Raw genomic sequence first — 24,865 nt, forward strand, 5'->3', positions numbered from 1 at the left:
AATTTTCCTGCACAGCTCTCCACTGTCAGTGATCAGCAAAAACTTAATGAAGTGACTTTCTGTTAATCTTTCTAATGGATATCTGTTCTAATTCCTCTCCTGTAAGGTGATCAAATGCTGGCTTCTCCAACATGAAGTCTGTCTCGGCCTGTACGGAGAGAGAGCAACTCAGGTTGTGCAGTACTTTGTCTGTGTAGGTAGTAGGAACTTGCTGTGCAACTTGAATATGGTAATTCTGTGTTGTTAATGCTGTGTTAGAGCCTGTGCATCAGAAAATTAACAGTGAAGAATAATAAAGACCAGGGGTGTTTTTCTTCTAAGTCTTTTTAATTTCATTACTGAAATAAAACAGTTAAGTGAGAAAACATTGAAAGTCTTATCTCCCCTTTCAGGGAAGAGAGCTGAGCATTGCGTTTCTCACAGATTGAGATATATCTGCATTTTGAACAGAGGAGTAACTGTAGTAACACTGTCTTTGGTTTGCTGCTGTGCCTCTTATGGCTGAGAATTTTTCTCTGTAATTTTCAGATGTCCCTACGCCAACTTCTCTAGATACGTGTGTGAAAAAGCAACAAGAGGCTTTTATTTTATATGTATGAATTGCAGCAAGTTTGTGAATATTTCTTTGCCATGTAGATTTCCTTCCTCATTCTGTCACGTTCTGTAGGTTGGATTTTTTTTGGTAGATAGATGTCTATTAACTCTTCAGTGATTTGGATGGAGATGACAGAAATACTGCAAGATGCTGGCTCCTCTCACAGACTCTTACTTTTGAATCAGGCAGTTTCCTAATTCTATTTTTGACGTACTTTGTGGCTGTTCCCTTGGAAATTTTCAAGTTGTTGTCTGGTCTTCTGAAATTTTGGCAATAGGCAACAAACTGCTTTCAAGCTGCTTTTTCTGTCTCTTGTAGCACTCCATGTTCCATAAATCATATCTGCTTTCTTCCTTCCAGCTTTAATGATTCCAGTTTCTTCCAGCAGAAATGTTTGTTCTGGTTGCAGGTCAAAGCTGGTAGCTGTGCCACAGGGTACGTGCTGCAGGTGTACACAAGGAAAAGTGGCACTGCAGGAGAAAATCTGAGTTCCCCAATTGAGCGTACACAGCTTTCTTGTACTAGTGCAGCCTTCCTGGCAGCAGTTCCAGGAGTTCACTTTTTCTATCCACCCATTCAATCAGCAGCATCATCTTGTTAGCTGAACAGCAGTTGTTTTTGTCAAAATGGAAAGCGGTGCCCCATGATTCATTCTGCACATGTCTGCTGGCTGCTTGAACTTCCTGACATCTGTAGTGGAACTGAGAAAATAAAGAAGTTTGTATCAGTTACGGAGGAGGAGGAGGAAAGGGGAGTAAATACTGACCAAAGCCATGGCCTCAATCCACTTATACCCACTGTCTGGTGCAGACTTTCCCTTGTAATTACTCTTGGCACATTACTGTCTGGAGTTATAAAACCAAGCCTTATAGCTGAATTACAGACTTGCTTTATAAAAGATGTTGTTATTGACATAATAGCCTTGCTTACGGAATCTCTGTCTCTGTAATTAAGGTTGTTGCATGCACAAAAGCAGTTAAAAATAGCATAAATATCTCTAAATGCTGTAAAAAAAAAAAAAAAAAAATCAGTAAAAGATACTCTTCATCTTGTTCCTCCTATGAGCCTTTGTTTTTTTTTCCACGTAGCATGTACACTTGAATCTCAAATGAGCTGTGCCACTGGAAGTTCTGCCCTTTGCCCATTCCTTTAAGTTATGTGCTATCCTATTTGTTCCTGTGAAACTACACCAGTGATGCAGGTTGCACCATAAAGCACCTGCAGTCCTCACACGCAGGGTAATGAAGGTGCATTGGTGAGTGAGATTCAGTCTAACTTTTGTCCCTTGTTAGAAGAGCTGGTGGGTTTGACCAGCATGCAACCAGTGTGCCATCTGTTCATGTGTTTGTCTGCTGACCAGATTTACTGGTTGGGTGAGAACCTGGCACTTTCTTTTAAAAAGAAATAAAGAAATTCATATTGCTGCTGAAATTTTCTCATCCTGGCTGTGTGAAAGTAATTATGGTTAATGCCCTGGACAGGCCACAGGCTTTCTTTATGACCTCAGCCAGCTCATTTTAGCTGTCTGTTTCTGGGCTCTTTGTTCATTAAACAGAAATGCAGTTTTTCAGTTCAGAAGATTTTGTGTTGAATAATTCTTTGGTCTAAGTGAAGAGATCAGATGAATGTAAGTGCTACTGAAAAACCCAATAAACAAATGTACTGTCTGGTCTTGCTGGGCCTGGGGAAATTGTGTGGCACTATTCTAGCAAAACTGAAGTATGTAAGTGCTGTCAGTACTTCTCATTTCTGTTCGGCTCTGAGGGTTGTCCAGTGCCAAAGCAGAGGTTCTTGCAGCCTACCTTACTGCCTGTAAGCAGTGATTGAATGCCTGAATGCAGTGTTGCTTCCTCAGGGAGGAGAAACCATTTGTGTAGATGGCAATACCTGCCATAGCTTGGTTAATATGAATGACAGAAAGTACTGCTTTCTTATCTGAGCTGTGAATAATCTCAGACTCTAAATATCAGATGTATAGAAATATGGCATTGATAAATTTTTCTGCCTGTGATGACCCAGTCTGTCCTCAGGTACTGAAGAAACTGGCAAAGCAGGCTGGGTCAGGTTGGTACTGCAGGTATCTGAGCTCCCAGTATCAGCTGGCCTGGTTGGGTGAGTGCTTAGGGGCTTACAGCTGATCGTGGGTGCCTGACACCCACCGGACGTTGACCACCGATGCTCTCAGTGCCTGATCTGTCACAGCCTCTGACAATTTCCTTCCTATTTTCAGAGACTACATTTTCTTCAGAAAGATTAAGCAAGTGGGTTGTTGATCCTTGCTCATTCTAGTCCCTAAATAGAGACCAGGCTTCTTGGTCAGCTCGAGAAAAGTCACTCAGGACCGACTCCAGCTATTTCTGCTAGCGTGTCTGCCCAGGGTCCAGATCTGCTTGTAAGGATGATGAGATACTGAAAAAAACTTTGCTCTGCTTTAATCCGTGAAGCATCTCTGTGCTTTTGAAATGGCTTTCTTGAATAAATCTGCCTTGCTTTGATGAAAATATAATATTTCTCTTTCCCCTGAGTAAGCAAGTGTGCATATATGTGTGCGTGTGTGTGCTGAATGCCAAAGTGCTGGTGAAGCCAGCTTGCTTCCGTATGTGAATCATTTCTCAAGCAGCTCTCTGTCTCGCTGCAATGTGGTTTTCCTCTCAGGGAAGCGCTCAAGCCCTGTATTTTCAGTCTGGCTTGCACATGCTGTCAGAAGCTAGTGGGAGACAGTTTTCTTCTTAATGCAGAAAAGAGGACAAGCTTTCACTGTAAGTATTTTACTTTTTAAGCTGGGAATAATTGTATCAGGATTGTCGGAATATCGGTGTATCTTAGAGTGAATGAGCCTGTAATGCTCAGCAGTACTTTTTTTGTATTTCACTCTAATTAAACTTAAATTGCACGAAACACAAAAAATGTAGAGTGCAAACAATTCTGTGTTACAGAAAACAGGCTGGGGGTGATCTAGAAGCCATTACAACTACCAAAAAGTGAATCTGGAGAGCTGGCTACTGTTTTCTCCTGCTTGGCTTCGTAGAATTGGGTGACAGAAGGGCTGAAGCTACTTCTGTGTCTGCATCTCCTTTCTTCTCTGGGAGCCGAGTGTTGCGTTCCGGCAGTTAAACCAAGCAGGAGCATGAGCAGACTTTCCTCTGCTACTGCATGTTCACGCAGCCCATTGAGGAAAGGGCAGAAAGGAACAAGCTGCTAAACAAATAGCTTTGGCAGCTCGCTTCTCCGCAGGGGACCAGTGACAGCAGTGCAGAGCCTGCCAGACAGTACCATCCCATAACACCAAAGCATGCAGCTGCTCTGGGTTTTGCGGGGCCCTTGAGCTGTACCACGTTGACATGTGGCCTTAAAAGTATACTCTGGGCTGCAGCATGTTCGTAATAATAATTGTGTTTATATAACATGTAACATAGCTTTGCAAAGTTGTGGAGATGTTAATTAACGTTCTGTATATGTAGCAGTAAGGGATTACTGGTAGAACTGGTTTGAAAACAGGGATTCTCTACCACCTTCTCTTGTGTGCTGTCTTAAGTTCTTATGAATGTTCCCTACCAGTTCTTTGTTTCACCTCCAGAATGCTGTTCCTCTTTTACCCTTTCTAAACTGTGAAGCACTTTCTGTCCCTGTAAGCTTAGCTGTGGAGAGGATGTCTGATTTGCAGAAATATGCAGGGTTTTGTTCACAGAATGTGGCAGATGACTAACACAGGGATAGCTCATCCTAACATGCACACGTGTACTACCTCTTCGCTTTCCTCTGTTTTAAAACAAATTCATTTCATTATGCAGCACACCACAGTGGGTCCTTTTGTCCCTCAGTGGTCCTGTAACTCATAGTCACAAACCCCTGATACTGTTATTTAAATCTGTTCTATTCCTGTTCAGTATGACTGTTTTTTAAATTCAGAAGTCTTCTAGTTTCTCCTTCAGGTTTAGAATTTACTACTGTTGTCTTCCCAAAGTAGCCTTTCAGCTTGAAGTTTACAACATCACTCGTAAAAGTTCAGAAGTTCCCCATTTCCTAACTTTAATAAATGGCCTTCTCAGCACTTTGACAGAGGATAAATATCTCCCTAAGGGATGGCTTCCAGATCTCCATTATTTCTCCCTGTTGTGATTGGTGGAAAAGGGGAATCAGGGAAACATCCCAACATATGGCAATATTTGGGGCTGCTCATTGTATGCCGTGTGACAGATGTTGATTTTCCATTATAATTTTGCTTTTTTTTTTTTTAGTAGAGTTTCTTTCCAAGGCACATGAATGACCATCATTCATGTGTTTATCTTCATAAGTTTGCTGTACAGTGAATGGTTACGATTCTGCTCTCATAAATGTAAGAGGGCTGAGGTGGCCCATGAAATCTGTGTTGGAGCTGAGGGCAAAATCAGGAGGAATCCCAAGGCAGTGCACTGACTGTGGTGTCACCCAGCTGTGCATCACACACAAAGGAAACTTGCCAGTCTGTGTTTATGTACCAGTTCATTGTACTCTGAAATGACCTGCTGTGCATCTCTGCCATCCTAAAAATGGGCTCATTCCTTCCCTTTCTTGTTCCTCTATCTATCCTCCTGTGCTGCAGAAAAATGTAATTGCAGGTAATTACCCAGAAAACCACTTATAATTATTCTTCATTTCTCTAGCAATTATATAGCTCTTGCTCTATATAAAATGAAACCTTTTCCTTCTCCTTATGAGTTGACAAAACATGAAGTGTTAACTGTATGTGTCACTCTTTGTGCTGTATTCACTGGGGCAGCAGTTCAAAGAACCTGGGTTAATGGGCAGTGGCTACCTTGAAATGGTTCGAAAACATTTTGTTCTCAATGTGCAATATACTGAATATAACTTAAACCCTTGTATTCAAGGCAGGGACGTAGTGGGGAAAGCCCTGAGTGACCTAATTCTTTGTGGTGATGACGATTGCAATTCCAGAAGCTAGGAAATTCAGGATCATGGCATCGTTTTCTCCCTTCTGGGGAAGATTGTCATTTATTGTGCAACCTGTATATATGCCTTCCATGTTTTATGTGCTTTCCCAGCTGGAGAACCTGCTGCCTGTGCCCTCTTCCCTTCTTTCAGTGTTTCCATCCTACCCTGATTTTTCCTTCCTACCCTGCACGTTTTTTTTTCCTGATGTGCAATAATCAGTAGCACGGTGCATCTGGGTTCAGAGTTGCCACATTCAAGTCCATATGTCTGTCCTGCAGTTAGTAGAAGACCCTACCTGCCTTTTGGATGAGACAGCATCCACTGCAACCAGAGAAGCACAGCAAACTGCTTCCTGCAGGCCAGCACATGGCCGTGCTTCATCACTTCAGGTCTCATGCCATCCAGCTGGTAGCTGCTGCTGTTATCTGGAGGACACGCGAGCAAAACGCTGACAAACGAGCTGATATCTTTGCTTCCCTATCCCTGTATTTTCTGTATGATGGAAGGTCACTGGGAGGTAGCACAGCTTCTCTTCTGAGATGCGTGGTGGTGGCTGGTTAGATAATCAGCGTGAGGAAGGAGGGGGCGGAGAAGATTGAATATCCATGGACAAACAGAAGATGGTTCTCAGCTGTTTCAGAGCACAGCGTTAGCTTGGTGGGTTTCTTGTATGATTTTTGTCCTGTTTTATAAATGGTCAGTAATGTAGAACAAGGAGAAAAGAAATACAGCTAAATATCTCCTATGTCCATACACACCTGTGAGGGTTTTACTGTAATTTCTGTGTTCTCTATGGGATCTAACTAAGCATATAAAAGTCACAAATCATAAACTCCAGGGAGAATGAGTGTAGGGATGAGCAGCAGGCTATGTGCTGCTCTGTGCCTGGAAAAATCATCAGTGACACTAATAGCTGGTGTGGGAAGAGAGCATTTTGTTTGGAGCAGTGCTGAGAAGTGGAGCTGTGCGGTTGCTGACCTGTCAGCCATGTTGGGATGGGTCAGGAAGTTGAGTTGATGACCAGAAACTTGTCCTTTGTGGCTACCTGGAACTGTCATCACTTGGACCATTTCTGCTGTTATTTACATGTCTTCATAACCATCTGGTATATTTATACACTGGTTAATACGTATCTGTTTTAGAGAATTATGAATGCTGAGGAAATAAGCAAGAAACACTTTGAACAACACAAACACCAGAGATTGTCTTACCTCAGTAACCAGTGGTGCAGAAACTGTCTCTGAGAGATAAAGGGGAGTTTCCATAGGCTGTGAGCTTGTAACTGGTGCTGTGAAGGGAAGGGAGAGGAACTGGCTCTGCTGTAGTTCCTCATGCTGTGGAGGAAGGGAGCCCTGTGCTCTACTAAGAACGTTCTTATCTGAGGCTGTATTGAAGGCTTTCTGCTGAGATTTTTAGGAATCCTGCAGAAGAACGGATTTTGTTCTGTTAGTTGTTTGTATCCTTGAAAAATGCCTCAAAAAGCAAACAATTTTCAGATAACAGAGAAGGTGTTGGAGGTGTGACCCTCCAGCTGGATCAGAACTACTGCTGGTTAAATTCTTGGAATACTGCTTTGTTTTGTATTCTTCTAGTGATGAGTTAGGTGACCTTGGGCCTGCTTTTTCATTTGCACGTTTTCTGTCTAAAATCTATCTAAGAGTTTAACTCCTTGCAAAACTGTTTGGATTTTTCAACTGCCTGGCTGTGTTACTGCATTATTATTATTATTTTTTTTTTGAGCTACTGAAATTAAAAGAACAAAAACACAAAAACATCTTTGCTTGAGGCATGCATAAAATCAACCATTTTTCCCTGCTGTAGCATACAGTCTGGACATGAAAATTTCAAGGTGTTGCCTTGTTGTCTTGTTCTTTACCATCAAAACATGAAAATTCAACTGCAGATGCAATGGGAAAGTATGTCTGCTGAGGTAGACCGGAGGAAACAGCTGCCTGAGTGATTGGGGTCAGGTTTAAAATTGATTCTCTGTTTTTATGGCCAGCAAGAGTGTCAGGTGTGAGGTGCTGGCACACTTTACCTATTCCTCTGGGTTGATTTTTGGGTGGAAGTGGATGATCTGACTTGTGGTTTTGAGGGATTTTTAATGCAATTGCAGGGAAAGTTAAGCTTTGCACTGGAAAAACTGCCAGCAAATCTGTTTGGAAGAGTAACAGAGGATTGTTGCTCTGAGATAGTATGCTTTCAGTAAGCTTGATGCTAATGGAAACCAAATGAAAAGAGGATGTTGAATACAGAAATATTAAACACAGAGCTGAAAGGAACTGATACCTAAGGAAAGTTGCTAATGATGACCACAATGGAGTAACAGATTGTTTTTGTTAGTCTGGTCTTCCTTGCAGATAGCACATACAAAAAGCAACCTCCACCCTGGCAATTCCTGTGTTAGACTGTGGGCTTCCCTGGTGTGTGACCTGGCTGGGTTCCAGGTATCAGCCTGAAAACCAATATGACTCATATGGAAGCATCTGTCAAGCCTGAAAATTGTTCAAAATGAATTTGTGTGAAAGGCAGAAAATCATTCTGCTTTAGCTGTCCTGCTGTACAGCTTTATGCAGGCCAGAAGGGAAGGTCTTGCACTTTTTGGAACTCGCTATCCATCTCTGCGTTCCAGTTGATCGTTTGATAATAGAGTTTGGTTAGGTTAGGAGGATAGCATGACCATGATGCAAATTTTGCATGCCAGAAACAACAACAGCAAACAAGAGAATTGTTTTGTTTTCACGAACATTTGTACTGAAGGTCCTGGAACAGTCTGACATCTTGATACAATAGAAGTAACTGAATTATGGGAAAATGGCACTGGGCTGGGGCTCTTAACCAACCTGACTAACAGACATCTGTCCTTCGAGAGTTTTCTCTTCAAAGATGGTCCTTTTGGCCTCTTTTTTCAGAAATGGGCGTTCATTGGTCTGAATGAACATGCTATCTCATACATTACTCATTACAGGTGAGAGTTATAAAGAATGTTGACAATTATTCTTTTCATTTGTTTGGCCAAAGCAACTTGAATGATTCTGCTTTGGCTAGGCTGCTCTATGGAGTAGATAGCATTACACACAGAGATGAGCACTGAAACCTAAATCACGTGAAATACATTGGGTACAGAACTCTGTGTATGTCCTCCTTTCTTCTCTGGGAGTTTCTTATGGAGATTAATTTCTGCAAGTGATATTCTGTTAGTGATATCTGTGTACTTAACAGTGTAACTGCTAGGTTTCCTGACTGTAGAATATTTCTGTTGCCATTCAGTTCAATCTAATCTTATTTAGTTATTCAGAGGGAAGCAGCCTTTGACAGCCAGCAGAATGTTTGTTCTACAAGATGGGTGGATTCCTCCTTTGATGGATAGCCAAGCCTTGAGATCCAAGGGACCTGCCGTTGTTTCTGCTTATGCTGACTGCCTGTGAGAGTTGGAATAAATTCTGTATCCAGTTTTTCTAGCCATAAAATGGGAATCATTCTAGGCTAGTTCTAAAAACTTTTATTAATAAGTGCATTCAGACTGACTAATGAAGAATTGTCTATGTTTTCAATCTTTAATAAAACAATAACATTGTAAGTAAAATGGACCATTTTTCCACTCTAAAGCTTCCTCTGGCAACTTCCAAAATAGTGCACATCGAGATTTTCCAAATCCCCTTTAAAAAAGCCAGTGAGTTAGGATGTGCTGTACAGAATGGCCTGAATTGTTAGAGACTGATGCCTGCAGGGAATCCTGAGGATTACTGAAAGGAAAAGCTCCGTCAGGACCAGCTTTCCATTTTTATAAGCCCTCCTGTTATTTCATTTGCAGCACCCATTTCTGACAGGAGAGACACTCAAACACCAGTGTTCTTTGAGTAGGAAATAATTATTTAAAATACATTTTTTAAAAAAGACCTTCTGTCTAATTCTGGAAATTACTGGTAATGGAATTGATTTTGCTGCTCTTAAGCGATACGTTCTTGGCATGAACCCCCACTTACTTCAGCATGGGGTTGCTCCTTATCTTCAGTTTATATGCATTTTCAGAGCACAGCTCCAAGCAGAGCGTTCTGCTGGGCTGTAACTGCAGCCCACTCGTGAGCTGCTCTGGCTGACAGCAGAGAGAGGCAGGGCTGGGATCTGTTTGCTTCCTAAAGAAAGCTCCCTGTAAAATGTGAAGAAAGAAATGAAAATTGTAGAGATCTGGACGTTGCTTATAAAGTCATCTTCTGGGAGAGCGAGCAGAAGTGTGCCTCATCTGAATGTGTGAGACACAAGGGATGGAAAAGCAGTGATTTTTGTCATTGCGTTTGTGACAGCAGCTTGACTGCATCTCTTGTGTAAAGCAACTTTTTTTTTCTTTTATTTATTATTTGCTTTTTATTTACTTTTATTTATTATTTTCCTCCCTCTGTGAGGAGCCTAGAGATTAAGTCACAATCTCTCTGGGGTTCTTCTGAAAGGAAACGCTGATATTAGCAGGCTTCTCTCAATGCACTGTACACTAACTGGGAGCCATTACCTACTGGTGCACAAACACAAGTTCTGTTTCCTGAATGCCCACTGTCTGCAGCCACAAGAGATACCCAAGTTAACGTTTTCTTGGCAGTTCATTGCTGCCTGCCTAACTCTGTCCATGGGCCACTACTTGATACTAAACTTTTCTTGGTTTATTTTCTTGTAATGCAATAAATTGAATTTTGAGGCAAAGAGAAGCAGATGCAAACTCTTAGGATGTATTTCCTGCTCCCATCAAAGCACAGTACCATTTTATTTGATTTTTGAAGTAGTTTTATTTGGCACTTCTCTCGAAGCAGTGCTTCTAATAATGTGTGTCGCCTGCCTAAGAGCGAAACCTGCATAAGAGGTGTGAAACTTGTCTTTATTCTTTGAAGTACATACAAGGCTTGTGGAAAATACTGGGGCTCCTCTTCACAGATGGAAACCTTTTTATCTGCAATAGAGGTTCAGGTTAGTCAATTGCATCAGAAGCATCAACTTCACATTTCACAAATGCTGATTCCCATATAAATTTGTGGGAAACTAAACACTGAACAAATCCAAATATCCTCTTCTCAATGTTAGTTTCATCTCTTTGATGTGGTACATTATTATTAAATGCAGATGGCACAACTCAGCTATCACTACATGATAAAGCTGCTTTGCTGCAGGCTACTGGCTGCATATGGCTTCAGGTTTGTTTTGTTTTTTGGTACCTCCTCCTTTTGCTTCCAGCTCCTCCTTTTGCTTCCAGCATTGTGTTCTCATGAGCTTATCTCTCCACTGCAACTTCAAAATGCCACGAGTGACTCAAAATTAAATTCTTTTGGGCACCAAGAAAGCATCTGTGCATCTTAAAGCAGGAAAGTATGAGGTAATTATGAAGAAATCCAGAGGGTATGTGCAACCACTGACTGTACAAAAACCCAAATCTGCATAATTTGGAGATTAATCAGGAAGATAGCTTGCATCTGTAATTGCTTGTTCACCCATGTAAATACAGTGAATGTATGCTCATTATAAAGCAGTTTATTACATATGTGCAAGCACTGAAGCTCTGTAAGGTAGATCACGGAGTCTGGAGATGCTAAATATTTTCTATTGTAATATGGTTTATGTATCTGTCCAGGCTTCAAAAAAGCAGCCAACTGTGATCAGCATGATTATCAACAGAAACAGTACTGCTTTCTCCTCTAATGAGATCAGTTGATGGCTCTATGCTGTGTATGTGTTAAGAATTTTAATGGAGGAATATCTATAGTTAGTAATAATACTAGCCAGTAATATTGTAATTTCTTTATTTAGCAGCTGACAGGTTAGAGCTGCAGGGAAAGCAGGCAAACCTTGCAGGAAGCGCTGAGGATAAACAGCAACTGCCACTTGCTGGCTTTGGTCTGTCAGACAGCAGCATAGCACCTGATGTTCCCTTTGCCTCTGTGCTGCAAAGCATTCCTTGAACAGACCATGATGGCACACGGAAGCTGCTGTGAGTGCTGACTGTGTCTTGTCCCTTAAGTGATTTGCTTTCCATGTGCTCAGTGAGTGCTATTTGTGAATGTGAAATCATGCAGAAAGTAAGTTGTGGGATAAAAAAGTGATCTAAGCCCTTCTCTTGACTCAGCCAGGAGGAAATCGTTTTGGCACCTCTGTCACAGGGTTGCCATCCACCTGCCCAGCTGGACTTCTGTGTGATGAACAGCAGGCACTTACTGCTTGCTTCGTGCTTTCCCCTTGATGAGACTTTGATCTCCTTATAGATCTCTGGATATTACCTGTTAAATGTAGAAACAAGCTGGCTTCTGTCAACACAAGACTGATATGTAACTGCATCCTGTGTCTATTTTAGAATTGAAGCTGAAGAAGAAAAATGTTGCTCATACTGAAGTGTGGAGGAGATAGCAGGCGGTCTCCTCTCCCTCCTACTCCCAGCCCTGCAGGCTCATGGGGTTTCAGGAATATAGATATAATTATTTTATTCTGCTCCTGGTTTGGATTAGGGAAATGGAGGGTTGAAAATGTATGGATTTAGATCTACAGGAGTTGAGCTACTGAATTCTCAGCAGTCTGCTTACTGAGAGGGGAAGAGTAGTTGTTCTTGCTGGCAGATCAGGTTTATTCAGCTATAATTAAAAAAAAAATTAAAAAATTCTATTTCCTGATCCTGGCAGGATTTCTCTCTTGCATAAGCATATCTCTGAGGAATAGTGGATCTGCTTTTTGTTTTGTTATTTGCAAGGAAGTTGTTATTTTTACCATGGTTCGTAAATCTTGGTATTGTGAAATGCATCTTTATCACCGGGGCAACATCAACTGCTTCTGTAAAAGACTGATAAGTTAAAGATATAATATTCTCTGTATGACTGAGGAAACTTCTCATGTGGCTTTTTTAAAAGAGTAGTATTTCAATTGAAGGTGTTCTAGATCTAACAGTAAGAAAGAGTTTTCTTTTTATGCCAACGTTGTCCTTGTTGTTGCAGGTTTTCTCACGAGTGTCCTCAGTTGCTCTTTTGTTGAGCTTCGGCATTCGTGGGTTTTCTGCTGTGGTTGACAGAGGTTTCTGACTTGCAGAGTCCCAACAAAAATCCCTGTTCTGTCTGTGTTGTTTCATGTTTCCAGTCATTGTTAAAAGTGTAAATGGCTGCAGCCTGTATTGAAGGACACTATAGGCTGAGGTCTCATGTTTATAAGAGAAGGAACAAAATTTGACCAATCCTTTTCAGCTCTTTAAACTCATGCCAGGTATCTCTGCTTTGCTCTCTCAGATGAAAAGACACTTTTTAACACTTTTTTTTTTTTGTTTAGGGTCTGTAGACTGAGTTACTCAAGGGGAGAAAAAATGAAGAGTACTGCCAGGCCTTGGAGCACAGTGTCAAAGCCAGGAAGTCATGGGGTTGACAGAGGAAAGTCGCTTTCCACTGCTTCATCAGGAATGAAGACATCCAAGTCCTCGACTTCACTCGCTTTCGAATCTCGGCTCAGCAAGGTATAAATCCAGTTGGGGCTGTGCAAGCATTTCTGCCTTGTTTTTTGCACCTCTGAAGGGATGCTGCTGAAGAGACTAGTCCAGAAATTTGATATGATTGATTTGCGAGTATGTTAAATGCAGAGGATTTTCTTCCTAATTACAACTAATATTTTGAGATTGTTGAACACCTGTAAATGCAAGATCATCAGTTTACATAGGTCACTCCGAAAGTAATGCCTCCAATTTATTTCCATAGAAACTGTGGCAGGTATGAAGCACAATAGCACTACTTGATAGAGCAAATTCTCAACTGCTAAATACAATTTGTCAGCATAGTCACCACCATTAGCTATGGACTTTCACCAGCGATGAACATGAGTCTGAATGCCACACTTGTTTAAAAATAGAAATAAAAAGATCTGCTCCAGTGAAGGGGATCCATTGACCATGTCATCACTATTGAAATTCCTCACTGTTCTCACGTCTACTGTTTGGTCTCCATCATCATTCAGCAAGCATTGATGAATGCCAGTAGGTGCAATTTTTTCTGCATGGAGGAATTCAATTAGGTGCCTTTGCTTCATGTGCACTTCCATGTCAGACAGTGTTTTGTCAGATTGCCTCTCTGCTGCCATCTCTTGAACGGCAACAAAGTTCAGTGAGTACTGGTGGAAAAGTTCAGCCTCTACTGCTATACCACCAACATCTGCTGTGAACATCATGGTCCAACATCATAAAATAGGAGCATGTCCTTTCAGAGCATCCCTCTAGTATATTTGAAAAAAGAGAGTTAGAAAAAGCCAACAGTTGCTGCTGTAAAAGAGGATTACTGACTAAGTTATGTAGAGAGGTTGCTGAGGTTCAAATTGTTCCTTTCTGCTATTAAAGGGGAGCTGAAAAAACTTCTGGCAGAAGGTGAAACATTGTTTGGTTTCCGGAAGCAGATCAGCAGCAGCTTTTGAAACTTGCACGCTCATGGGGTCCAGGAAGCCACAGACTGAGTCAGAGACAAAAAGAAGAAAGAATTGGAGTTGAGAGAGATCTTATTTTGCTTTAAGATTTTACATTTAGAAACTGTTAACCAGATGAATGGACATCATCATGTGCATTCTTTTTCAACCTGAGCAGTGGTTTTCAGCCTGTGGTTAATGGATCCCCTGTGTGTCACTGAACAACCCCTAGGGAATTTGGTTTTGATTTGTGAAAACAGCTTAGGTGTCCACAAACTGTGAAGGATAGAAAAATACCCTTCTAAGGAGTCTCTAGAGCTTTGGTCTTTTAAAATTCTTTACTTTCAAGAGAAATGCATTCAGGTTTTATCAGAATTACATAAGCTGTTAGAGGTACAGAAATGGGGAAGCAGCTGACCAAAAGGTCTGAGATGATTTGGTACTTAAGTGTTCTGATTTAGAGTAAACTTAAAAGCAAACTCCTGTCCCAAGAAAGGCAGCATAGCAACAACAGTTCCTTGCTTTCTCTTGTACAATAAGGCATGTGAATAATATATAGTGATATCATATACTATTTTTAAAAATATACTGTAAAATAGCATGTAAGGCAACTAGTTCTTCTTCCATGAAATGGAATGTGTCAGCTGGCACTGAAATGCAGAGACCTAAATATTTCAGTAAAGGTAAGGTAAACCAGTGAGGAAATCCAATGGTTGCTGTTCAGGGCAGCATCTGAGAAGCTGGCAATATCCAGTAGTCTACTACTGTAGTTTTTTTTCTCCCATCATCTTAGTTACTTGCTAATTTAAACACTTGTTCCTGTTTTCTATCTTTAGTCTTGAAACGGTTTTGTCTCTTAACCCACTTCTCAAAAATCTAGAATGCAATACAAGTAATATAAAAATAAATTAAAAATGAGAGAGGATTTTTAGCAATATTTGCACTGGGTTACTTTATGGAAATGGTCCTTTTCTCTCATGACCCTGGGTTTTGAATGGCTTCATGGGAATAGTCAATTTCAGAATCTTCTGGTTGCTCACAAAATCTCTTTACTGTAGCTGAAGAGGGCATGCAGCGATGATATGCTTACAAAACCGGGAGTGACAGCAGCTTCTGGAGTTTCTAGACTGAAGAAGACCATTACAACTGGAGCAATTTCTGAGCTTGCCGAGAGTCGGCTGAAGCCCGGCACAGGTAGGTACAAAGATACTGGAGGACAGTCTACTTGATGTGAAATGTGCTTGGTTTGCTGAGAACCTGTTTGAGTTTTCCCTCTTTTCACCTTGTAGCACAGTTATAACTTACCTGCTGTAATATTCATCACACTGAACAGGAACCTGTTGTGCCTTGCAGGCTCATCTTTAGTGTATCCTGCTTGGTCAGTAATGTAGGGGAAGAAGGAACTGAGCGCTGAGTGGCCACGCGGTGGCACTGGCTGCCTTCTGGCAATTCGGGCTGTCAGGGGCGATGCGCAGCTCGCTGCTCGCAAAGGGACACGGCCATTTGAAAGCTTGTTCTTTACTTATTTAATTTCCACCTTATATGCATACAGCAATCTCTTTTCCTTTAATTGATTGAGCAGAGAAGTTATCAATCTGTCCCTGGGACACAGCGGAAATGCAGGAACAAAGAACCAGCGCTACCATCTTCGTGTGTAGGTTGTCCTCCTAAGCTACATTGTGGCATGCTTCCTCCCTCTATGTCATCCCCACCAGCTTGTTCCTATTGACTTCAGATCTAAGCCCATTTCTAAAGGCAGCGACACCATCTGCATACCAAGGACTTCTGAGCAAATACTTTGTTTTCCCCTAGGAGCTCAGCAAATGCTTTCTTTTGTCTGCTCCCTGGTAGCATTTCCAGGGGAATGTGAGATGTTATTAAATTTGATCATGACCTCGCAATTTGTCACAGCCTCTGCAGGGTTTGGCTGTGAAACAGAACAATGAAAGTAACCAGAAAGAGAATTCTCATTCAAGCTTTTGTTGCTTTTTTTTTTTTTTTTTTTTTAATATATACAACCCTGTAGCCCCTAATGGAAATGATGCATCTTAACAACCCAAAAACAGATCCTGTTTTGCAGTTAATTGGTGTGTAAATCCGCAGCTTTAAATGTTTAGTTGTATCCAAAGACATTTGAGATTTTCCAGCCAATAAAGAGGCATGATGCTAGCTAAAGATGCTTGAGAGAGGAATAACAAGGAGAGTAGAGAACCTGCACAGAGAATGCAACACAGGATCCTGGGAATAGAGCCAGGGAAACAGCACTGCAGGGAGTTCAGAATGAAATACATATGTCAGATATAAAAATACTAGCACTGGAATAGAGAGCCTCCTTCTGCATTTGTGTGTAATAACTGGATGGGGGGGAGAGGGACTGAGATTTATGATGATGACTGCTTTAAATACATGATAAAAAGGTTTCAGATAAACACCAAGAATGTTATCCCTCAACATTTTCTTTTAGCCTAGAGAGAAATGGCTCAGGTCTTACAGGAGCTATGCACAGCAGTGTGGATGTTGTATGTCTTAATTTTCACAATGGTTTCATAGTCCAAAAGATTGTTTAGAAATCTGCCTAGATTCTGAGAACATTTGTCACTATCACGGCCACTAGAAGACACTAGATATTAATAAGCAAGGTTACAAGATCTAATTCTTGATGGTTGCACTGTGGAAATAATACCAGAAGCATATTATAGTACAATATATCATTGCTTAGAGGGGAAAAATAAAATCAGTTATGGCAGAGGACAGAACATGTTCCTGAGAACATTAAGTAGAAAGAATGTTAAGTTTCAGCTGCTGTCCTTCATTGAAATAGCATCACAAATAACCTCTGATTGTGATCAAGATGACTCTGAAATTCTAGCTGACTGTGGATTTAAGCCAAGAAATAACGTTCCTGTAGTTGAGAAATGCAGATGTTTGTGTACACAGCCAGCTGCATAAATCTTGAAATTCTATTCTGAAACCCCTTTCCTTGGCTCCCCGATTTTCTTCATCAGTTCTGTGTTTTCCTTTCATTTCTTAAATGCAGACATTATTTCTTTTCTCTGCCTTGTTTGTGCTTTTTATGTTGGGTTTCCTTTGTTATTCAAGTGAGAGCTTTGATTATTTTACTGAAAGGATATTTATATTAGTTCCAGGTACATTTGGGTGATACTCATTTGGTATTTCATTATTTTGTAACAGAAAAAAAATGTTTCTTTATTTTTTGGGTGTGACTGCCTGGTATTTGTGTCTTATCCTTGAGCAATAGCACATGTTCCAAATGCTGCAGATAATAAATAATTGACACCAAAATTGCGTGTTTAAATAGGGTTATTTGTATGCTGCCCTTGGTATGGTTTAGGTTATTCATTCTTGCCTTTTGCTGACATACACTACCCTTGTCCCCTCGTTGGAAGCTAACACAGTAAATTGTAAGTGGCTTAAAGGAAGATGAAGCCAATTGCATGTCTCCAGTCTTGCCAAGTGGAGCTGAGCAAATGGAACTGGAGAGGAATTCTGGCTGGGAGTTCTCTGCTGTGATGTTTGGTTTTGTCTCTGCTTGGCAATTTTAAAACCCCCAAGTAATGGGAAACGACACACAGGGAGAAAAGTCTTGGATTCTGCTTCCTTATCTGGTGTTATGGCTGTCCATGTACTGTCCTGAAGTAGCTATTTGGTTTTATGTTTAAAAACCAAATTTACAGAGGTCTTATGTTGTTTTTAACGCTTCAGAAGAAATAGAGCTGGAAAAACTGCAGAACAGGAAGAAGAAAATGGGGAGATCGCTAATCTTGAAAAATGTTTACTTTAACGAATGCACTTGTAAAGCTATCCAACCTGTAAAGCCATAAAGTAAATAAATTCTTTTAAAATTTTTAAATATAGATAATTATTTCTTCTTCAGTTTCAGGATTATAGGAAACCAGTGATTTTTCAGATGCTGAACCTTCAAGGTTTATAAACGAAGTAGCCTTAAACTCTGCCATTTCACAGTCAAAGAATTCCAAAGCTGCTTGCATGGTCATTTGCTTTTTGTGAAGAGCTTTGCGTGGTAATATTGACATGCAAATAGAGGATTTGAGGTTCAGAAAGGTGAAATTGCCTGCTCAGTGGATCCTAGAAGTCATTCCAAATCCTGTCTCTGTTCTTGTACTCCCTACACATTCTCAATTCAAACACTTTCTAAAAATTTCCCTCAAGGCTCTGTAGTTTAATCACGTTCGTATGCTTCCTTGCTGTTATTTCAGTGCCAGCAGTTATTATCTGTCAGGTTCAACAGCAGAAAAAAAGTCTTGTGCTATACATTTTGGACACTGGAAAAGAGAGCCGGGGTGTGCGACTCGGCTGTGCTGTGAACATGTAATCTGAAAGCGTTCCCATTTCTCACAGATATATTGATTTCTGTATAAGGCTCTGCTAGCTGGAGTATGAAGTATTGGTTATCCCTGAAATGTGAATAACAGCTAGCTGTTCTTGTTTTCCCTGTCTGCTTCATTAGCTTATTTCTTTAAACCTCAGTGAAGTCTAAAATCGTATATAGAACTATTGAATTTTACATAGAAACCATAGGAAGTCATCAATACCAGTGTTATAACTGTCCAACTTACTATTTATAGATATCTTGAATGTTTTACAGCCAGAACAAGAAAAGTGTGTTGCTTTCTGTGCAGGCCTTCAAAGTTGATGAACATCAATAGCTGAAGGCAGTGACAATGCAGAAATATAGCAGAGGAAAACTCAAAAGATATGAAGAGTTTAAATTATCTCCTAAGCTTCTTGTGTTGGGAATCTGAACTGCAGGTTACCTGGACAAAGCCCCCTAATCCTAAAAAGGAACGTTACCAGCATTAGAAATGAAGCTGTACAAAGCACTCTGTTTTAATAATGCCAGCAATTTAAATAGTGAAAGAAAAATACTAAGAATTTTGGCCTAATTGGTAAAGGCTATGAAAGGAGACAGGTCATGGAACAGTTTGTTTGGTTTGAGCAGTGTACAGCTCCAATAAGGGAGGCCTCAGCTTTTGAGTTTTGTGTTATCCATATTCCTGTAGAGTTGGCAGAGTTCATGTCCCAGTGGCTAAATATGGTACCTGTATATCTTCAATTCCTTCCTAGTTCTAGCAGAGCACTTACTGTCCTTCTGTCCAACTTAATCTGTTTGTTCATCACTTTCGTTTAGTCAAGTAGTTTATATAAAAAGGGAAAGTCCTGATTTCCCTCACAGGCTTGTTGTGTGTAGCTTTTCTCTGTTGATAGTGATGACATTTAGTTAATGAGGATAACTCTTTTCTGAATGAGGATAACTGTTAATAAAAGCTTAAAAAAAAAAAAAAACTGCAAAATCCAACAGTTCAATTCTTCTTAAGATGCTAATAGATACCAATTAAAATAGAAAAAAAGGAAAATGATACCTTTTGAAGGACAGAGTTCTGACCTTGGGGTCCTTTTCCTTCCCTGTACATCCATTTTTGACAGGGTCTGCTTTTTGTGATCTGTCACATCAAACACTACTGCAGGTTTGCAGAGGGTTGCTGTGCTTTGCATTCAGCTTCGTTACTGTCTCATTTTTGTGAAAGATAGAGACAAGTGTGAGAGACACTAATGAGATTGGTGTGTTGTGTTCCACAAGACTCCACTAGAAACCAAATGACTGAACTCACCTGGGTTTTCCCAAGAATAATAAATATGCTTTAAAATTTCATCTGGAAGGCTGGTTGCATTTTGCTACCCTTTCCATGTACAAGAGACAGCTCTTGCATGATTCTTCTTATCAAGAAAAAGAGAGATATATATATATATATTTTTTACTTCGGAAATGATATAGAAAGCAAAGAGTTAAAAAACAAATGATTGTCAAGATGTCGCTCAAATAGACAAGAAATACTGCAGAAATTTAGCACACAAAGCAACAAAAATGCTCATCTGCATTCACACCCATAGCTCCACACGTAGCTGGACGTATATATTGACACCCACGTGCACTCAAACATCTGCAGGTAACGTATTTGTGCAAATGTGAGTGAATCTGAACCTTCACCTCTCTGACTTAACAAAATGATTTCCCTGGGAGTCAGGTAATTCAACTAAATTTCAGCACCATTGAAGATTTTAGCCTTTTTTCTTTTTTTGTTCAGAGCTGACATGATGGTTGACCAGCACAATTATTCTTTTGTTCAGTTGCTGGATGTATTACATGAGCCTCCTTCTATAGCCAGGAATGGAATGAGAGCAATTCATTACAGTGGCTGTCTGTTGGGATTTCTGTTACCTGATTCTGTTACGGATAACAACTTCTCTGAGAGGCATTCACAGACTGTCTGCAGTCATCTTGCATTATTAAACAAGTAGAAATTAACTTCTGCTGACAACACTGTCTGCAGTATGTACCTTTCTCATTTTTGCTGCCATCTTAATGCACTGCACAACTTGCATCTACTGCACTGAGTCTGTATTACAGCATTCTAACGTTTTGCATGCAGCTTTCTGTTAGCACAACCTGTGAAATACTGTAGACCCTTTTCTCTCTTGTATATTCCTGAAAATGACTTTGTTGGCACATGTTTACAGCCCTGGGACCTGAGCCAGCTAAGAGGATTTGGTGTGTGGTAGGGATACTGAAATGCAGAATCTTAGATGTAATTACTTGACTCATTAAACTGTTGACAGTTAATTGGCTCAAGCTGGCATATATAGGGAAGTTCCATTACAGTTATAAGCAAACTGTGAAGATCAGAAAAGCTTTGCTAGGAATATCTAAACAGATAGGGGGATTTGCTTGGATAGTCTCAGAATAGTGCACATCTATGATCTATGTTTGTTTTCATTTTCAGTCTTTTTTGCTGAAATTGTTCAGCAAAGTCAACGCAACTTTGTGTTGCCTACCTACGGTAGGTTAATTATCAGTTTTCTTTCAGCTAGTTTGAAGAGAAATGATCCCTAACAGTCTCAGGGCCCAAATGTATCACAGCCAGAATGCTTTGGCAGAATGCCATTCTCTTTGCACTTTGAGAATGAGAGGGAGGGAAAGAAAGGAATGCAAAGCGGGCCTGGTCTGACAAGTATGCATATCAGGAGAGGGCTTGGCATTCCTTTTATTATTATTTTTCCACTGTTTGGTTGTTTTTTGTTTTTGTTTTTTTTTTCCAGCAGTCTGTGGCTTGCATTAGACTTCAATACTCTAAGGTAAGAGGGAGAGGTTGACAGCTACATGTTGAGTGGGTTCATAAGTAGTACTTAGTGCTCAGAAAATCTTCAGCATGAATAGAATAAGGAGAGCATGATGGTGTGAGCACTGGTATTAATGGTCACGTCCACATGTAGGACCTGTTCAGTTCAGTCTTGGCCAGAAGGTCCACTCTCTGGAGGTCGTGCTCAGCAGTGACTTCTTTAGACCTTCTCTTTCTGAAGAGAGTGACAATTATCCAGTCGCTGGAAATTTGAGAGCATCCTGCAGCACTTTCAACCTTCTTTTGACCATGGATTATAATTTAAAATTTCAAAAGTTATGCTAATTAATCTGCTGTGCAGTGAGAGCAGGACAGAAGGAGGACTGTGCCTGACAAATAAGTCCTTTGACTTGTTATTTGAAAGAGTTTTCTGTTTCACACCTTGAGTAATTCATTCTCATTCTTATTACGTAGAAAAGGGTGTTTGTGGACTATTACCTTTTTAGGCAGTCCCACAAGTGAATAGTGCAAAGGGGTGAGTCAGTCAGTCTTCATGCCTATGGAGAAACCAGCTAGTCTACTTTAGGATGATGAAATTGTTTAGTCATTCACCTTTATTACTGAGGAGGAAGGCAAAAAATGTAAAGTATTCAGAAAATAAATAGTAGCATATAGGTTTAGCCAAGAATCTGCTATAATTTCATAGCTATGTACTGTTCTAGAAGTCTTGTGCCAGGTCCTTTTTTCTTCTGAGCTTCGTGCTCCACGAATGCTAATCTTGATATCCATAGTCTCTTCTCAGGCTTAGCTGTTTTTAAAACTTGAATTCTACCTTTTGCTGTGGGTTTGGTCTTGTAGTCTTATGCCTGACTCGCCCTATTGTGGTTTTAGAATTTCTGACTTATGTTTCATGCTGCTGTCAAAAATAGCAGATTGGTTCTTCCAGTAGTGATACTTGCAGAGTGTTAAGATCTCAAGTGTGTTTGCTCTGGCTCTGTGGTTACATTTTGTAGTTACTGCAAGCTGTACCCTCACACTACTGGGATTCTGATACCCCTTCCGTATTACTGAAGTAGAAAGCGGGTGTTGAAATGATGAATAGTTAGTGTCAGAATTTATCAGCCCAAGAGATTGTATTGGCTAATGCAGTTTCTCTGAATTCTGTTGATGAAAAGCAGACGTTGCTCTTTAATCTATAATAGAAGAAAATCTCTTTGTGTCAGAGGTGTTTCAAGAGCAGTTGGAGGACATTTGTATCTTCTCTTCTGAAAAAACTGATGGGCATGTTGAATACCAAAGCTTAGGAGACCATAAGATGGCTTCTAGGAAAAGCATCATTGATAACGTGTTATTTTTTATAGAATTTACATTGTTTATTCATTAAACAAAGCATTTCATACTTGTCAAGTCATAAAATAGACAGGAGTTTTGTTTCTTGTCTTCCAAACCAGACAGATGTATGTAAGCTTTTAGCTTCATCCATGGAGTGTCAGAGCAAGAACAATGAAAAATTACAGTTGACAACTAACTCCCTGTTATGCTGAAGTCTTAGAAAAACTCTTTCTATCTTATGGAACAATCTCTTTTAATTTGAATCAGTAGATTCACAATTGACTATCTTAATTTCTGCATGTTTTATTTTCAGTCTTTTTGATCTAAGAAATTTTTCAGTGTGTTACTGTACTAATTTGTTTATAACCTCCTTGTTGAAACCAAGACTTCAAAAGGTAATTGTGTTAATTGTCCATGCAGAGAAAACAGATTGCTGGAGCTGTTCAGGGTTCTTGTTTCCATTGTTGTCATGATTCCATTAGTGAGAAGCATCTCGATTTATTTCAAAGGAAGATCAGCCATCAGCCAGTCTGTGAACTGCCACATGCAGCTCTTCTTGCATTACAAGGCGTGGTCAAAAAAAATGTTGATGATAGAGATATGGTATGTAGATCATGTTTGTAATCAAATGTACTGGTGTATGACAGAGCTCTGGGGCCAGTCACCCCCCTGCTGCCACGGCTCCTCATCAGATGTGGCTGCACCGGGACGCAGAAGTCCTGCCTAAGTTTCCAGGGTGATTTCTTGTCTGTGGTGGAGCTGGTTTCAGGCTTTAGGGGGCTTAATCACAATCGGTGCCTCTCAGCTGCCTGCAGTTCGCTGCTGCTGCCTCTGAGTGGCCTCCACTGCTCGTTGAGTCGTTCTTTCTTTCTCTGCGAGCTCTCTTTTTTTTCTGCCTCTCTTTCTCCCCTCCTTTTATTCCAGCAGTCAGGCAGCTAATTAACTGCACAGGCCGGCCTTCAGTGCATAATATTGTAATGAGGTAGGAGGGAGAGCCACAGCTGCTCCAGCATGAGCAGCAGGCTCTGTTCCTGGTGCCAGGAACTAGGAAGGAGCTGACTTTTTTTTCCTTTGTAAGTTGACCGGAGCGCAGACGTTTCCAGCAGATAAAGGCAGGTCTGTCTCTGAGAGCATGGGGTCCTAGAGGAGCCTGGGGAGGAGCTGGCGGTGACTGAAGATGGGCAACCAGCCTGGGCGAGCGGAGGAGCACGACCAAGGTTTGTATGGCCGGGCGGCTGCCCGCCCAGCCCTGCGCAACGCCGGGGCTGCTGCCTGCAGCTTGCAGGGCTGTAACTGCAGGGGTTGGGGTTTTGTTCTCGGGGAGCTTACCTGCAGCGTCCTACCGAGTGGAAAAAGAGGCTATTGGCATAGGTAACGCTGACAGCTTTGAGCCTGCCAGTGAAATTAGGGCTGTTTACTTTGTAGCTTGTAAATGGTATTCATTACAGTTCCATACCTGAGCTCGCAGCATCGTCCTCGGGGGAATTTCTGAAAGAAATCCTTTGGTCAGAACAGAATGCTGACAAGGGAGGGACCTGGGTGCCTGACGGATGTTATTTTGTCTAGTCTGCATGATGCAGCTAAAAAGTTACAAAGCTAATCTAGTGATGTACATACAATTTTTTAGAATCTGCAGCTTGGTGTCTTGGCTTTTACAATTGTTTGTGGCCTCCAGCCTGATATTTTCTAGGCCTTAGAATTTAAAATGATGCCTTTGTGGACGGTCTTCCCACCATTGTCTTTCAGAAGTGTAATGCTTTGCATGTTAATCAGTAGCAGCTTTTATAGAAAGCCAAGAGTCAGGTATACCTACTTCCCTTTGTGCCAGATGTCTCTACCGTAAGCTTGGAGACAATAATGATTTGTTCCTGATGCTGAAGTACTGCCCTTTGATTCATTTTGTTTGCTGCCCTAATATCTAGTGAGGAAAAACAGTAGGCCCACAGATTTCTGCTGTTAGTTCCTGTTCAGGCTTAGAATGCTCCAACCAGAAACCAGCATCAGTTGGATTTCCTGGAGCTGTGTGCCTTATTGTTGTGTGGGATTTCCATTCACAAAATTTACTTGAAGCTGTTACTGAGTGATCAGTGTTGCTTTTGCTTAGATATGTAGCTATTGCTTTAGAAGTAAATGTGTATAGCTGAGCTCTGGGGTTGTGCAGAAGGTGTTGCATTGCTGCTCTAGAATTGCTCATAATAGATCTGCTAGTGAGTGCTAGAACAGCAGTTAGGTGTAGTGGGGAACTCTCTAGCAGTATGTTAATCAGCAGGCTAATGAGGAACACAAAAGCTGCCAGTATCCAGTCACCAGAAGAAATGCTGCCCTAAGGGAAACTTCAACTTTGGGCTGGAAAGTACTGCTGTTCCAAACGTGGTCTCTGAAATCATCCCATTGCAAGCTATGGAGGTACTGCTGAAACCAACCCTGTTACTGTCATTTGAGGAGGGAT

At 40.9% G+C, this 24,865-nt stretch overlaps 1 protein-coding gene across 6 annotated transcripts in view; it reads left to right on the top strand.

Moving 5' to 3' along the window:
* SPECC1 (sperm antigen with calponin homology and coiled-coil domains 1) overlaps positions 1-24,865 on the top strand; it is an 81,929-nt gene that overhangs the window by 5,784 nt on the left and 51,280 nt on the right. Inside the window, exons 1-3 of one of the 6 annotated variants that reach the window (XM_085241046.1) lie at positions 3,203-3,354; positions 12,815-12,995; positions 14,986-15,121. In XM_085241046.1, the coding sequence (XP_085097172.1) occupies positions 12,849-12,995; positions 14,986-15,121 (283 nt within the window). In that variant the 5' untranslated portion in view covers positions 3,203-3,354; positions 12,815-12,848. The other 5 variants (XM_085241048.1, XM_085241047.1, XM_085241051.1 and 2 more) reach the window with 5 other exon arrangements.

The sequence above is a fragment of the Meleagris gallopavo genome, chromosome 21 (genome assembly GCF_905368555.1).
Source record: "Meleagris gallopavo chromosome 21, MGAL_WU_HG_1.1, whole genome shotgun sequence".
Lineage (NCBI taxonomy): Eukaryota > Metazoa > Chordata > Aves > Galliformes > Phasianidae > Meleagris > Meleagris gallopavo.